General features: G+C 31.4%; 2 protein-coding genes across 2 annotated transcripts in view; both read left to right on the top strand.

Moving 5' to 3' along the window:
* Positions 1-1,107: 1,107 nt before the first annotated feature.
* Positions 1,108-7,595, top strand: LOC108689301. Its single transcript, XM_018196025.1, has 4 exons — positions 1,108-1,239; positions 6,373-6,563; positions 7,269-7,376; positions 7,454-7,595. The coding sequence occupies exons 1-4, from the start codon at positions 1,108-1,110 to the stop codon at positions 7,593-7,595; spliced, it is 573 nt and encodes a 190-aa protein (XP_018051514.1).
* A 2,477-nt stretch (positions 7,596-10,072) lies between these two features.
* Positions 10,073-16,732, top strand: part of LOC108689300 — a 15,991-nt gene continuing 9,331 nt past the window's right edge. Inside the window, exon 1 of the mRNA XM_018196024.1 lies at positions 10,073-10,279. Within this exon, the coding sequence (XP_018051513.1) occupies positions 10,160-10,279 (120 nt within the window). The 5' untranslated portion in view covers positions 10,073-10,159. The remainder of the gene's footprint in view (positions 10,280-16,732) is intronic.

The following is a 16,732-nucleotide window of genomic DNA, read 5'->3' as shown; positions in this document are numbered from 1 at the left end:
TAAAGAGTGCAAGATGTGCCCTCAATTCAATAAAATTAGGAATTAAAATAGATACCAAATGAAGGATCTTATTGAACTGAATACAAATATATATTTTTATTTTGCACCAATTTTCTGTTTCAAAGTTATAGGGTATACATTTACTATATATAATATTAGTGTATATAATGTGTACAAATATTGCACATAGAATTACGTTTTAAGATTTGGATATATTGCACACGGATGTACATTTTAAGAAAGTGTCAGTATAGTCATTTATTAATTGTGCCGAGTACGATTGATGGACATGATTTCCAAATCTTCATTTAGAATGTAACCATGGCTGTGACACCATGTAATATGACTGCAATATCCAACAATGCGCGTGCCAGATTCGCAGTCACATTAATACGCCACGATAGCTTCTCAATCTATCTTGGAATAACTATCCGTAAAGATAAATTGGTACTGATCGACTCCACTTCGATATCTGGATTTCATTAAACTGCACAGTCTATCCTTATTTGTTTACTCTCTGTCTCGTTCTATCGGAGCAAGGAGATAGATGGAAGCACTTTAGATTGCGAGTCGAGTTTTAGACAGGACTGATCTATATATAATGATACTGTGGTTGTGCCGCACATAATAAACAACCGTTTTATATTTGGGATCTTTGGAAACCTATATATAACGTTGAAACGGAAAATCGGTGCAAAATAAAAATATATATTTGTATTTAACTCAATCTTTCATTAGTACCTATTTTAATCCTTATTTCAGATATTCATTATGCTAGAATTGATGATCACATTTCCTATACCCATTCGCATTTTTTAATTTAAATTTAATTTATTATTTACTATGTGTGTGTGTGGTGTGTGTATGTGTGTGTGTGCGCGCGCGCGCGCATACATTAATATGGACATTGTTTACTTTAAAACCAATCATAGAAATAGATTGATTTATATTTTGACACACATAAAAATAATAAAATGTTATTTTTAACAGCAGGAATTGAATTACTATTGTTATTATTACTTTTTAAATATTTAATAGTGTAATATTAACACATAGTGTACATGTAACAATAAAATTATATTCTTTTATTAGTTCTATCAATTTCTAATGGCGAGAATGGTGTTCCTGTTCAGTTTTCTCATATTATATTGTTGGAGAAGCGAGAGTTCCGCGTCTAGGTCGAGAAGGCAAATATTGCCTTCGCTGCCAATCAGCTTTCCATTTGGAGGAACATTCAAGGTATATTTTTAAGCACTTCTTATCTTTACGGAATATCACTTTTCCTCTAGTATACGCTGTAATATCGCGCTTTATCGTGTTTTTAATTTTATCATGCAAAGTTTCTTGCTCGGAGATTATAATTCTTGATTAGTTTGAGAATTAATATTTGAAGTATTCTTTGCTTTGCTCGTGTATTTGAAAATTTTCTGAATATTTCTCTCAAGAAAATGTGTTAACTAATTACAATTCTCGCGGCGTAATATTTCGCCGAGAGATGTAATAGCGAGTCTTCTTCGTAAAGACACGGATTCTATCCCGCGGCAAATAACTTCCATCTGATGAGCCACTGACTCTTATCCTTGGACGTGTAGATTTCTGTAATCATTTTGGATATTATTAAAATAAAATTTTGTTTCTCAAAGAAACGCTCTTAAAACTTTAGTTTCAATGCGCAATTTTACATGATTACACGTGTTGTCTTGTCATTTTAGCATCAATCGTTAAATAAAAACGCAACATTTCGCGCACATGCACGCGCAAATATAATACCTAATTAACATTTTAATTAAAACGTAATTAATTATTTACATTCTTTACTTGAAGCTACAGTTTGTAATTTATAATTTGTAAAGTCAAGAACAAAATGTTGCATGTACTGAGATATCTAATTATAAAATATTTTATGAATGTTTTAATTTTTATAAGTAATAAAAAATGTGAAAAAAATGGAGAGAAAGAGAGAAAGAGAGAGAGAGAGAAGGAGAGAGAGAGAGAGAGAGAGAGAGAGAGAGAGAGAGAGAGAAAGAAAGCGAACAGATTTTATTTTGTTAATATATTCATATTTTTTTAAATTTTTTGTATACACGTTAAATAAAAATTGCTCTTTCATACATTGATCTAATCTTCTCTATAAATTAATTCTAGCCAGCTTAATTAACACAGTAAGATCGAAATCAGTTCGAATGCAAAGTAACGAAGTGCATTAAATTTTCTTTAAATACAGTTTAACAGTAACAGTGCTGTTACTACCTTTGGCAACACGAAAAGCAGAGGAACAAATTTAAATAACGAGAATATCCCGGCGTTCGCCACAGGACGATTGATAATTAACTGCAGTTTTATCTGCAGTCCACCTTAAATCCTCTAATTAAATCGGAAAACTCCTGCTGTGCAGTTTTCTCTGTTAGATGAGATGATTCGATGTCGCGATAGGTTTTGTTTGCCTTCGTTTTCGCTGTCTCTACGAGATATTCTTAGTTATTAGTACTCTCTCTCTCTGTCTCTCTCTCTCTCTCTCTCTCTCTCCCTCCCTTCCTCCCTTCTTCTAAAGGAAAGAAAACTTAGGAGAAATTAAACGAAAACCTAATGGAGTATCTGATTGGCGTAAATAAGCGGTTTTCAAATTGTCTGAAGGAATAATCAGAAATAAGAGTTAGTTCTTAGTATTAGTTTTTCCTCTTCACTTTTCCATTTCAAACTTTGTTATGTAATTATAGAAAGATGATTGTTATTTCAAAGATTAATTTAAAGATAATTCTTATTTTAAATCTAGAAAATAATAAATCCTGTGAATTATAATGTTTATAAAATTTGTAAATAACACTTGCTATTAACAAAATTTTCTTAATTGTAATTGGAATACTTATTTGAAAATTTGGAAATGAATGCTGTACATGCCTTGATGAGATTTTATATTTTTTAAGCTCGAAAACATTACTATTATATTTGAAATCTACATTATTATTATCATTACAATTATTACTTTTTTATGTTCACTTATTTTTTGTCTTAATATAAAGTATTTCTCTCTTTTACAAATATATTTCTGTTACCGTGTAATATGCAAAAAAAATAAATACGTGCATACCAATGAAACGTAATTGAGTTATCATAAATTGGCGAAATGTCAAAATCGTGTCACTTGTTCTAACTCGTTGCGAAAATATCGCGGAGCAATACTAAAAATAAAATGCAACGTTTCAGAAAAGAATTTGGCAGCATGAACGATTGCGCAGTTGCACCTTTTTTACCATTTTGTGAAAACAGGAAATAAAAAATAGAACGAAAGTGCACGAGAGACGAATTCGATGTATGCGATCAATGCGCGTGAAAGGGTATGTCGAAACATGGCACGATGGCATATATACACAGAAGGATGAAGCAAATCAACGTCTCGATCATTATAATATATTAGAAATAGAAATAGAAATAGTCAATTGTTCTCTTTTGAAAGTCGAAAAGACCCTTTAATCCAAAGAGCAGCGCGCGGCAATTGTAAATATTTGAATGTTTGCCTTTTAAAACGCTAGCGGCCAAAGAGGAAAGCGAATTGGGCGTGTTCGGGTCACCGCACGTGCAAACTCGAGAAGAAAATTATGTCGAGGTTTGATTGTGATTCGTGACGAGGAGACGAAGGAGGCAGAAAAGGTGGAGCTCTTTCTTCTCGAAGTATTGCTTCCTGCAGTATTATATTGCGCAAAAACGCATCGTTAATAAAGCACCGAATATATTTCACGAATACCTTCGTTATTGCATGCTTGATATAATGCTATTGGATGAATTATATAATGTCTATTAAATATCACGAGGAAAGCTCGCCGAAGGTCAATACAAATTTATAATATTTCAAGGCGCGCCTCTTCAACTCTAAAATCGATATAGTTTCCAAATTTGTTTTGTGCAAAAAAACCTATGAAGAAAAAATCTGTCTCTTACGTAATACTTGGCTTTATCGTAACGTACTCTGCTATTATTTCAACGACTATTTTCTGTGCCAATTCAAGAGACTTGCATGCGTTTCTTTTGAAGATTGGTAGCACCGTCGCTTTAACAAATGCGATATCCATAACACAGATAAATTCTCAGGTAAACATTTGGAATTACAAAGCTTGGATACTGCGATCGGGATTTCTAATGTAAATACATTCCGAAAATGCGATAGCAGAGAAAACAAGATGCCGCGAGCGGAGTTCACATCACGTACTTCCGCTGAGCAGATATTTGAAATGGATATCGATCTCTCTTTTTGATTTCAATAAGGACGACTGGCCCTTCTCGCGGGACGAATTTAGATTTCGTCGATGCATCCACCGGATCGCTGCATTACGGAAATGTTACGCGATTTACAGCAAGTCGAAAAGTGAGGCTGATTATAATACAAAAAAACATCGCGCAAGGATTTTCTCAATAGAGAAAAATGAAAAAATTTATGCAAAGTTCGCCGTTAAGATTTAAATTATTGCTTCTGAGAACGAAGACAAGTCAATACAAATTTATAATTTTTCAAGGCGCGCCTGTTCAACTCTAAAAGATGTAGTTTCCAGAAATTTGTTTTGTGCAAAAAAGAACTATGAAGTCTCTTACGTAACTTGGCTTTATCTTAACGTATTCTGCTATTATTTCAACGACTACTTTTTAAATGTTACTTTTAAATGATATATACTTTATATGTTTGAAATATTTTTATATCATGTGCTAAGTTTTTTCTGAATTTTTACGAATAAAATGCTTCTCTCATCTTGTTGAATGAAGTGAACAAGAGAAAAAGGCAAAAATGGTCGCTGTATTCATATCATGCACTTGAACAAGCTTTGAGTGAAGATCTTATACATAGATAATTATATAATATGAAATATAAGCATTTTTGTGGAATACAATGAATATTTTACTTAACATTATTAAATTGCGCATTTAAATTATATATTTGTGTATCGCGCTCGTATTTTCGTAACATGTCTCATGCGCCTGAAAAGAACGTAAAGAGATAATGTAAATAAATTGGCAACCCGTCTTGGCGACCGTCGGTTTGCTCTTGCATAAAGAATACGAAGCATCTAAGCAAAGTAGAAGCGTCACGCGTCATAAAAACTAATGTAGGAGGAAGGACAGGTTTATGGCAGGTTGCCAGAGAGTTGTAAGTGCCTTCTCCGTCATCTGCAGGTTACGAAAATAGCGTAAGGATAGGGATCTTATCCACGGACAAAGCCGATAATTAAACTACTGTAGTCGACGAAACTTGGTGCATATAAACACAACAAGATCCTCTCAATATTCTACATTGGTGCATCTTGATACATCAAGTTTCGAACATCTCATTGTCTTTCTTGTATCTCGACATCTCGCGATATTTTTACCTTTTCTTTCGTCTTTCTCGTTTGGGGATCGCTCATCAATCTCTTCTGGATCATGCTGTGGCCGACTGCGCATTTCCGCATTAAACGCAGTAGACGCCGATGTTATCAGCATTGATGCCCCTCGCCGTATCTTTGCTTGTGCCAGACCAAACGCGAGTTTCTTCTTCCATTTCGCGGGTGATTTACGATCGGGTCGTTTAATCTCTAAAATGAATTCGCGAGTCCTACCCGTCTACCCCCATCAATTCTATTCTTTACGACCAGATACGAGATATTAGCATATGAATTTTTATGTGTCTATTGCGAGATGGCATCAGACGACGTTATTCAACATCCCTGGTCGTTTGAATTGCGGCGGAAGCCGCAATCTCTTGCTCTTCCATTCTTCCATTCTCGCTTGCGTGCTGACTCGAGAAAATCACAAAATTAATTCCCGTTCGTTTTTCGTTCCCCGTATCTTTGGTCTATACTTTTCCGGATGAACGAGTAAACTGCCCCTCGCCATGTATCCGTTCGTGGCCTGTACCTTTTATTCTCTGACCGAGTAGAAAGCGACGCTTTTATCTCGATCGCTTGAGAAAGAGATAAATCCTTTATTTTCGAAGATAAAAAAAAAGAAATGTTTCCTGCGCTAAAGAGACAGAGAAGGAAGTACTGTGATTTAAACCATGATCGTGGGATCCTTCAAGTTCTTTTAAAAATGTTCAAACGCGTCCGCTCCATTTCGATTATTTTAGTTGAAATTTTTGCAACGTATTTTGTGAGAAATTTTCGAAAAAAGTTATCTCACTCGCTAAATCTCACATTGTCCTTTCGATTTTATTATAATTTTTGTTTTCGAATACATTCATGTTTCTTTAATATTTAAGAAAATGTATACTATTACAATGTAACTTCTGATCAATCCACATTCAGATATCTAAATGTATATTAAGAATTGTAAGTGGCTGAATTAAGAATATCTTCTTAATATATAAGTACGCAAATATGTTTATTTGTTTATTGTATCTGTGATAAGCTCGTCGTGGGATTTGCAGTGCCCATAGAGCTCTCAGGCAGGATTGTGGTTTACGGGCAGAACTTTCAGTTCCAATATTCTCTGCCGCCGAACGCGACATTCTTCACGTCGTCGTCACGACGACGACGTAAAAGCGTTAGTTGGAACGAAAGGATGACTATCTACCGGCTTCTGGAGGACGAGTTCGAAAGGTAAGAATTATTTCACCATTGGACATTCCTGTACGATGTACGATATATCGAACGACGTGACAGCATGAAAATTTATCTCGTTATTTACATATGGATATACGTGTCCCAAGTTACATATGGAATTTCTGCAGATATTTGAAGAGATAATTAACAGATAGCACAGTCTGTTTGCTGGGCAGAATTATTTGCAAAGACAGAAAATATATATTTTCTTCAGTGTCTTTCACACATGGAAAGAACAATATTGTTGAAGTATCGTATCTAAAAATTTAACTGAAAATAAATCTGAAAATGGTTTTGTTTCCAATACAATTATTTATATATTTTCAGATTTATATTCAATTAAATTTTTATAAATATATTTCTTATAAATTTAAATAATTAGATAGAAGTCTCAAGCATGATAAACAATACTACAAAAAGTTTGTGCATTCTACTAGTTTGAGCATTCTAAGTAATTATTTTAATGGTCCAACTAAATTATTTTTAAAATTGAATTTGTCTAAATTTTAAACGCTTTAACAAAATTGTCCTTTTTGTGCATGTAAAGCGTTTAATTAATATTAGCTGCTATCAAAGTATACGCGTAAATAACAATCACAGATAACATTTTGTTTTATTAAATTGTATTAATTAAACAATGTTATTGCTATTATATGTATATATATTTGCTTCATCTTTTATTAATTAATTTATAATTTGTAGAAGGGGAATTGATGGAAAAGAATGCATGAAAAAGAATATATGCGAAACAGCAATGACTTTTTTAGAGGACGAAGGACTTGTGGGAGAATTATTACACCTTTTGTTTACGTAAGAATATTCAAATTTTAATTCTCTTTTTGAGTATGCATTTTTGTTGAAAAATTAAGATATGATTTTTATTTTAGACCTCGAAAAAGCGATACACCTTTGGACTCCGAGTATTTACAAGCATTAGAATTCGGGCGAGAATATCACGATTGTTCACGGATCTATAAATCGTGTCTTCCTGGTCAAGGAATTCTAGATCAAATCTCAAAAATAATATAATGTAGCACAAAGTCATCTTCACAAATAAACTAAATTTAATAAAAAAATTGTATTATGAAATAAAACTCAAGAAAACATTATTATTGGGTTGTCCGGAAAGTTCGTGCCGATTTTGAAGGAAAATTGAAACGCAGAAGATTTAAATTTTAGTATACATTTATTAAATTTAAATCTTTTGCGGCACGAACTTTCCGGACAACCTAATACTTTAATACAAGAATTTATTATTAAATTTAATAGCCAAAAACGAATTAAAAAAATGAATACATCTTCTATCTCAATTCTCAGTGGATATTCAATATAATTTGTATATGTACCAACGAAAAATTAGCAGTCTAATTTTTCTTAAGGATCGAAAATTGAGTTATTTTAAGCAACTGCGTATTTAACTTTAATTAAATAAAGCCTGCGGCACACAATGCTTATTTTCCTGCTCGATTGCTAGCTGGATTAGAATCTTGCCACCGTATTGGCTGTCAGTGCCAGCATCGCAGCCAATATGGCGAGATTCTAATCCAGCTAGCAATCCAGCAGAAAATCAAGCATCATGTGCTATGGCTTAACTGATACTAAGAGCAAAATATAACGTTCTAAACAAGAATTTACGCATATATACGATTCTTATCATCTAAATATTTTTCAGTAAATCATGCAGGAATACACATGTGGCAATTTCTGTTGCTGTACTGTTGTACTTTAGCCGTTATAGTATTATATATTAAAGCGATATTTAATTTGATAATTACAAATAAATGGCAGAAGAGTATTTAAATTCAAAATGACATGTAGTAATCAATATTAGACATTATTATTAAAATATTATTACCAAAATTATTTAACCAAAATTATTTTTTCTCAAAGATTTCAATCGATTTAAAAGTAAAAGTCTTTCAGTACTTTTCAATAATCATCATATTCAGTAACGGCAATATATAAGGACGAGGCACAAAGTAAGTTTCTGAATAGTTATATGTCACTCAGAGAATAATCTATGCTTTATGACTTATTTCGTTTTTCGTAGTCTGGAACTTATCAAGATTTGAGGAACGGATTAAAAAAAAAAAGAAGGAAAGATATCTTTCGGCACCTTTGTGTCGCGATCTCAAGATCGCTCAAAGCAAGAGCAGAATGAAAGAAGTTTATTTTGATAGGTTTCAAATAAAGTTTGCATTATTACTGAAGAAGCATAAATTAGCTTAAATCTGCCACTATTACTAATTCGTATTGCAAAATTTCTTAATATTCTTTCATCGAAGATAGCTATAAATATGTGCATTGTGTAAATGTATTTAATAAATTTCTATTACCCGATTAAAGACTAAAAATTCTTTCAATGCAATTTTTTATCCTTTATAAAGATAAAGTGTAGAATACACTTTCAGCTAGTTGGTATTTTTACGAAGCCATGCATTATGTGACTCATGAAAAAAAAAAGATTATATTGATTTGAAAAATTCACGCAAAAAATTGTCATGATTAGTTACATTTGAGTTAAATTAAGCGCAATCATCGCATTTCTTTAATTTAACATTAATCGCGTTTCTACTAATTGGTACGAAATGGTTGAAGACTTGAAAAAAGATAGTCAAGACGAAACCGAATCAAGAAAGTATCACTGAGTCTATAATAAAGTCGCGATCGGTCCTTAAGTTTCCGACGCAATTACTTTGAACAATAAAGGATAAAAATAATAATTCTTAAATAATGATTTCTTGGATTTATTGCTTGAATGTAATACTACAAGCAGTAAAGGAAATTCTATTTTTTAGAAAAAAGAATTTTATTTTTTACAAGAAGAGATATTTGGAGTTCTTCTTTTTTGTCTCAGTCTTTCTAATATAATCGCGGAAATATATTCATCAAGGATACTTGAAACGATATTGAAATAGAGATTTCAATGAAAAAAGTAATGAAAGCAACGAGCTAAGCGGATAATTCGTCGAAGAGCAAACATTGCGTAACGAGTAGTTAAGTAAGTATCACTGTATTCGCGGAAATGCTGGTAATTGATCGATGCTTTCGGGACGCGTAAAAGCATGGCGTACTCGTCGGTACTTGGAGCGGGAATAACTTTCGCAGTTACGCTCCGTCGGAATTAAGCGACCAGTGTATCTCGTGGAATTAACGCTAACCGCGCTCCTCATAATTGGCAACGAAACAGTCGGGACGAGAGAGAGAAAGAGAGAGAGAGAGAGAGAGAGAGAGAGAGAGAGAGAGAAGCAGAAAGCGCGGAAGTTGAAAATGGAAGGAGAAGTCCCCGCGGAGAAGCTCCTGGCTCACGTTGCACGAATGATCGTAGTGGTTATTCGAGCTAAACGTTGGCGGATTCTGACATAAAATGTGTCATGTCGGAGACTCTTTCTCTCTATCTCTATCTCTCTCTCTTCCTCCCCCCTCTCTTTCTTTCTTTCTCCCCCTTCCCTTCTCCCCCCTGTCACTCTGTTTTTCTCTCTCTTTTTCCTTCTTTGCCTCTTCGCAAAACTCGAAACGAATCTCATGATAACTTTGTCCTCCTAAGTAACCTTGGCCCTGGTCCCGCGTTTCTCTTCTCGATAACGACAATTATGCGCCCACGGTTTTGGTGCAGTGTCTATGTCATTCTCTTCTACTTCAATCTCTTGGGACCTACGCATTCCGGAAGACCAGTCAGAGCTTTGGCCTTCCCTAAAGGCAGCACCTTTTTCGTAAGTGTCATATGAGATTCCTATTACGTGCGATGGAGGTTAAAGGAAGTCGTCTTTTATCGTTGAATAAATAAACTGTTAATTATTTGGCCCCACCATTTTTGTTATGATTTTCTATTCTGATTAAAAATATCGTTCGATCATATATCTTTTGAATTTATTGCGCAATAATTATTAAAAAAAATAAAAGAGGTTTTAATTATTTTTAATTAAAATAATTAAGTTATTTTTATTTATTTTTTTACGCAATTTTTATGTGAAGATCTAGTAAGTAGCATTTATTTGTCTTTCAAATAAATATAAACGAATCAGTGCAGTTTGTAAGATGGATTTTTTAAATAAGCTATATGTAAGATATAATGATTTATGGAAAATTAAACGAGAATTCGCTAAAATAAAAATAATCACAAAGAGGCATTGCATTGATGTTACAGCTACGCAAACTATCTGAAATCAGTTTACAGCATAAAATGTTCGGCACGAAAAAAGTTAACAAACGTTAAATTAACGATTCATCAAATTTTGACGGCGGGAACATGATCGATTTAGCAATTTTCTACGTTACGGCAACTTCAGAACAAACTGTAGCGCAAAAAAATTATGAGCGAAACGCCGTCAAAATTGTGATGGACGTCATCTGTTTTGAGAAGAGTCGAACATTTTTAAATAATAATGCGATAACTATTGAAGTTCTCCGCATACAAAACAGCATAATCAATTACTATTATAGGCTACGGCCTTTCAAAGGTAATTAAGCGATTTAAATGTCCCGATTACATTAAACATTAGAGTAGTAGCTAAAGGATTTAAAGGCTAAACACACACGCGCACAAGTCGGTGCAGGATAGGCGAAGATCGCAATATCTGTGAGAACACAGAGCATTCCGCAAATGATTGTTCTGGCCTTCTACGCTAAATTGAAATTCTGCCATGTGTAGAACGGATGTTTCTACGCATTCGGAACGCATGCTGAGTTTTTGCCCGAAAATATCATCCCCGTTAAATATATTGCGCGAATATCGCCAGTGAATTTTATCGCGAAGAATGCCATCGGGAATATTTTGCATCCTTAACACGCGGCGAAATCTGGGCGACAGATATACGTACTATTCTCGATTAATTACATTCTCATTACGCGAGAATGTACCGTCCGTGAGAAATTCGTGGAATTTTTTTTTACACGGATTCCGCCGCGCGTCCAGTAATTCGTCCTGGCTATTTCGGTTTTTCTATCATTTTGGAATCGTTCCCCCGCCGTGAACCGGTCGCTTCGTGATACTCCAATATTCAAATACCGAAAAAGGCTGCCCATGCTCTTTTTTCGCTTTTCGCGAAACAGCTGTGCGCACAATACGGCATATTATGAAAACACCCTCCCGTAATTTATACGATTTGCGAGTTTCATCGAACGCGTAACGTGATATACATATATCTTATTTTTCTGAAGCTGTATGCCTGCTACATAATGCCTTTGAGACTAAAGTTGCGTGTTGGATCTCGTAATATAGGTTTATTTTTGACAGCCTTAGATAGAAGCAGTAGTTTTCAAAACTTTTCACGCCGATGTGCTTTCTGCTGCGTATACCCAGATGAATTCAAAGTATTGAAAGGTAAAATGGGCCAAAATTTATTTCTTGTTAATATAAAAAGAAGAGGAGAAGGTAGATTCTCGAAATCTACGTTGCTAATACAAAAGAAGAAACTTGCAATAGTGAGTTATGAGACCTTCGTTCAACTAAAAAAAGTATATAAAATTACATAAATCATAAAAATTGCTTGGAATATAGAAAATCCAATTATTAGGAAATTTTTCAAAAAGATTCGCCTCAAGAAAAGTTTTAAACCTGATTTTAATAACATTAGAGCTAAATTTTCTGAGTGCCATTGAAAAGATCTTTATCCAATTTAGAAGAAAATAATTTGCCTATAGACATGGGATGGTAGATTACCGATAGACAAAGAATCACCAGAGTCCGAGACAAATGATTCCATAATTTATGATGGAAGTAATATATAAAATTATTTTTACAAGAATTACTTCTTTTGTCTTTAATTATGCAAATATGTCTTTATTAGATGGAAAATTACAATAACAACAATACATTTTATACGAAAAGCATTTCCTCTTAGAATTTACCCTGAAAATATGGTAATCGTGGGACAACACTATATTTCGAAGAATTTTATGTAAATTTCTCTCATAAAATTCACCAATAAAACAATAATAAAATATAAAATAAATTTAATCAATTTTACTGAAGTGCATGGCAAAAATCTAAAATATTGTGTTGTATTACAACTATTATATTTTCAGGGTAAATTTTAAGAAAAAATATTCTTTTTGTAGATTTTATGTAAATACAATTTTTTGTAATATTACATAACATAATTTAATATTATACATATTATATTTGCATTTTTACGTTTGTATATATTGATAACACAGTTTTTAAAAAATTGTAATTTATTAAGGATGTATCACACGTATAGTTCCTGCAAAGAAAATTAAATTTGGAAATGTATTTAATACTTATACTTCAAATAAATAATTTAAATAAACTATATACACATGAAAGTTGTGTGAATAAGATTACATTTTTATTTAATAATACATTTTTGTCGTTTATTTATTTGTTATTAAATAATTTTATAGTTAAAAATTAAAATTTTAAAAAGGATAACAAAATCTAAATTTTTTTTTATAAGTTCTTTAAATATTCAAAGTAATTTATGCCAAGTTTCATTGCGATTCATTGATTAGTTATAAAAATATAGAACAAATAAATATTTTGCTCTTTTGTTAATATATTTATTGAACAACTAGTTCATGCAATGTAACTCTATACACATAATCTTGAATACATTATGTACTTATATTAAAGAATTGAAATTTTTGTAATTTATTTTGTGATACATTTCCATATATTTTTATTAAAGAATATTTAAAAAAATATTTCTATTTATTAAAATACTTATAATTCAGAGAGTAAACCGTCAGTTGTATTATTTTTACATGATTTAGAATAATCTGTAATTTTTTCATAATTTTGTTATCATTTTAAAAATATATATAAAACATCCTTAACGAGTTATTACGTAAATATTTCTACAAATATAATTTGAATTATGTAAATTTACTTTTACAAATTATTTAATTACTATGAAGAGTACTATTTATTTGTAAGATTTTATTAATTCAACAAATTTTATTTAATTGAATTTAACCGTAATCTGCTTAATATTGAACAGTTTGTTAAGCAGATTATGATTGAATTCGATTAAATAAAATGTTGAATTAACCAAATCTGTAAATAACAAAATGTGTTTAGTTAGTTCACAAATTTTTTTTTCAGTGTATCTAAGCATATACATATATACTATAGTAATTCAGATTAAATTATTTAAGCATTAAAGAGCTAGCTTTGACCGTTACGACTATTGCTTCTAATTCATATTATTGAATATATCTTTAATAGTGAGTCCCATAATTACTCATCATAAATATAATTTTAACAAAATTCTTTGTGTGTTTTACAAATCAGTCGTAATAATGTTTTAGGAAATTGTGATTTCATAAGATTGGGAAAAAACATTGACAGCTAAGTAATATTTTAGAAATAAAGAAATTTTATAAAAATCAATTATCAAGAGATGTGGTAATCTTCCGTCAAGTATATTTTTGAAGTTAATATATTAAAAATATCTTTTTTATTATTATGGGGATAATATCATGTCATGAAAGAGACGCTACAGCCGGAATAATTAATCTGCTATTTATATACGATTTCTCTGTAAAAGCAATTTGTGGAAAAAATTGAAAATAATAACAGAGAAGTTTGTTCATACATTATTAGTAGAAAAATTAACTACAGACAAGAAACTACAGACAAAATTGCAAAGAAAAAAACGGAAAAATTTTAAACAACATTGTAGAGAAATTAAAAGAGATATTTTCTTTGCAAAACCAATCTGCGAACTAAAAAGAAATTAAAGACAAATTTTCACAATAAGTAACAGAAATTTCGCAAAGAAACTGTAGAGTAATTTGAAATAAATTTCCTTGCATTTTCTATGTGAAACATATTTTAAGAAAAATTTAATATCAATTAAAACAAAAATTGCAAAAAAAGATGCATATAAATTAGTGAAAATTGCAGAGATGAAGTATAAAGTGTTGAAGAAGTATGGAAGTGGTGCAGAAATAATGCAGAAAAGTTGCAAAGGAGTTGTGAAAGTGTGCGGAAAAGGTGCCAAAAGTGTGGGAAAGTGAATAGAGAACATAGATGAGTAGATAGAAGTAAGTATTCTGGTGGAAATACTTCTCAGCTATTATTTTGCATATTTCTTTGTAATATGTCTATAGATTTCTCTGTTAATTCTACAATTGGAACCATCTTTGCGCAGAAATTGCAAAAAAATAAGCAGAGAAATTTCTTTGCAATTTCTCTGCAAATTTGATTGGAATAATATTTGCAGACAAACTGCAGAGAAATTCAATACTGTTTTCAGTTAATATTGCTTTTTTCTTCAGTTTCTCTGGATTTAAAAAAAAAATCATTTGCGATGTAAATGCAAAGAACCTGCAGAGAAATGTATTAGTATTATTTAATATTGCTTTTCTCTTCTATTTCTCTGCATTTTCTCTAAAAAATGGCCTATGAAATTAATTCAGAGAAATTGCAGGTCAATTGAATAGAAAGGTCATAGTAATGTACTGTAACACACTCTTTTTTAATAGTCCTTTTTTGTTTAGTCATCGATCCTTTAATTAGTATGTATGTATTAAATAAAATTAAATTGCTGTGTATTCTGGGATGGCATAAATTTATGTCCTTTATTTTTATAATGACGATTTGACAATAACATTGAACATTTTTATGATTATAACCGTAACTAAATATTGTGAGGTTATACTAATGTTGAAATCACTTTGAAAAATAACTTGTCATCATTACGCGTTTACTTACTGAGTAACATTAATTACTGTAACGAGTAACGTTACAAATTACAAAGATAATTTAACGTTACTCGTTACAAGTAATGAATAGAAAGTAATGCGTTAAATATCGAGTTACTTTTCTCAATAACGAGTGATTTCTAATTCATTACGAGTTAATGATAAAATAACTGTCCAACCCTGGATGTTACTAGTACAATTATAAAAAAAAATGGTCACTATCGAATAGTTATTATAGGATGAAGTAAAGGTGAGGAATGTAACTACTCTGCATAACTTCTCTGCAATTTTCACTAATTTGTATTTTCTTTACAATTTTGTTTCAATTTCTATTCAATATTTCAATTTCTCTCAATATATATGTTTCACATAAAAAGTACAAGGAAATTTCTTCAAGTTACTCTATAGTTTCTTTGCGAATTCTTTGTTATTTAATGTGAAAATTTGACTTTCTTTTTCAATTTTTTTGCGCATTGATCTTATAAAGAAAATGCAGAAAAATATCTCTTCTAATTTCTCTACAATGTTATTTAAAATTTCCGCCTTTTCTTTGCAATTTATTTATAGTTCCTCGCTAATTTTTGTACTAACATAATTTATTTTTTTGTACGAACAAACTTCTCTGCTATTACTCTCAATTTTTTCCGCTTTTACAGAGAAATAGTATATAAACAGCACAAAAATTATTCCGTCAGATAGGTAATAGATACCATAAATAATTAAATAAATAATATAGATAAATGAATAGATCATATCGACAAGTGGATAAATAAGTATGTTTGCCAGTACATTCTTCGAATAAAATGTGCTGTCCCTGGCGGAATAATTTCTCTGCTATTTATAGTATATACTATTTCTTTGTAAAAGCGATTTGTGGAAAAAACTGAGAATAACAGCAGAGAAGTTTGTCCATAAATCATATTAGCAGAAAAATTAACAAGGAATTATAGACAAAATTGCAAAGAAAAGGTAGATAAATTTTTTAAAATATTCTACAGAAATTACAAGAGATATTTTTCTGCATTTTCTTTGCAAGACCATTCTGCAAAGAAACTGAGAAGAAACTAAAAAGAAATTTTCTTGCATTTTCTCTATGAAATGTATTTTGAGAGAAATTGAATACAAATGGAAACAAAATTGCAAATAAAATGCATACAAATTATGTAAATAGCAGAGAAATTAATTCGAAGGACATACTGGCGAACATACTTATTTATCACTTGTCGATTTGATCTATTCACCTATCTACATTATTTATTTAGCTATTTATGATATTTATTACCTATCTAGATCTACCTACTCATTTATGTTATCGATTCGCTTTCCCATGCTTTTGGCACCTTTTCTGCACATTTTCCGCACATTTTCCGCAATTCCTTTGCAATTTTTCTGCATCTTTTCCGTACCATTTCTGCATCGCTTCCATACTTTTTCGGCACGTCCACATCTCTTCCGTATCTCTATCGCATCCTATTTTACATCATTTATCTACATAC

This window comes from Atta colombica, unplaced genomic scaffold (assembly GCF_001594045.1).
Source record: "Atta colombica isolate Treedump-2 unplaced genomic scaffold, Acol1.0 scaffold268, whole genome shotgun sequence".
Lineage (NCBI taxonomy): Eukaryota > Metazoa > Arthropoda > Insecta > Hymenoptera > Formicidae > Atta > Atta colombica.
This window is presented reverse-complemented; position numbering and strand designations above follow the sequence as displayed.

Bases quoted from the DNA above. Each gene is read 5' to 3' on its own strand.
- LOC108689301 (XM_018196025.1), top strand. From the start codon at position 1,108: ATGGCGAGAATGGTGTTCCTGTTCAGTTTTCTCATATTATATTGTTGG. The intron at 1,240-6,372 runs GTATATTTTTAA...ATCTGTGATAAG, and splicing joins CATTTGGAGGAACATTCAAG to CTCGTCGTGGGATTTGCAGT. The intron at 6,564-7,268 runs GTAAGAATTATT...TATAATTTGTAG, and splicing joins CTGGAGGACGAGTTCGAAAG to AAGGGGAATTGATGGAAAAG.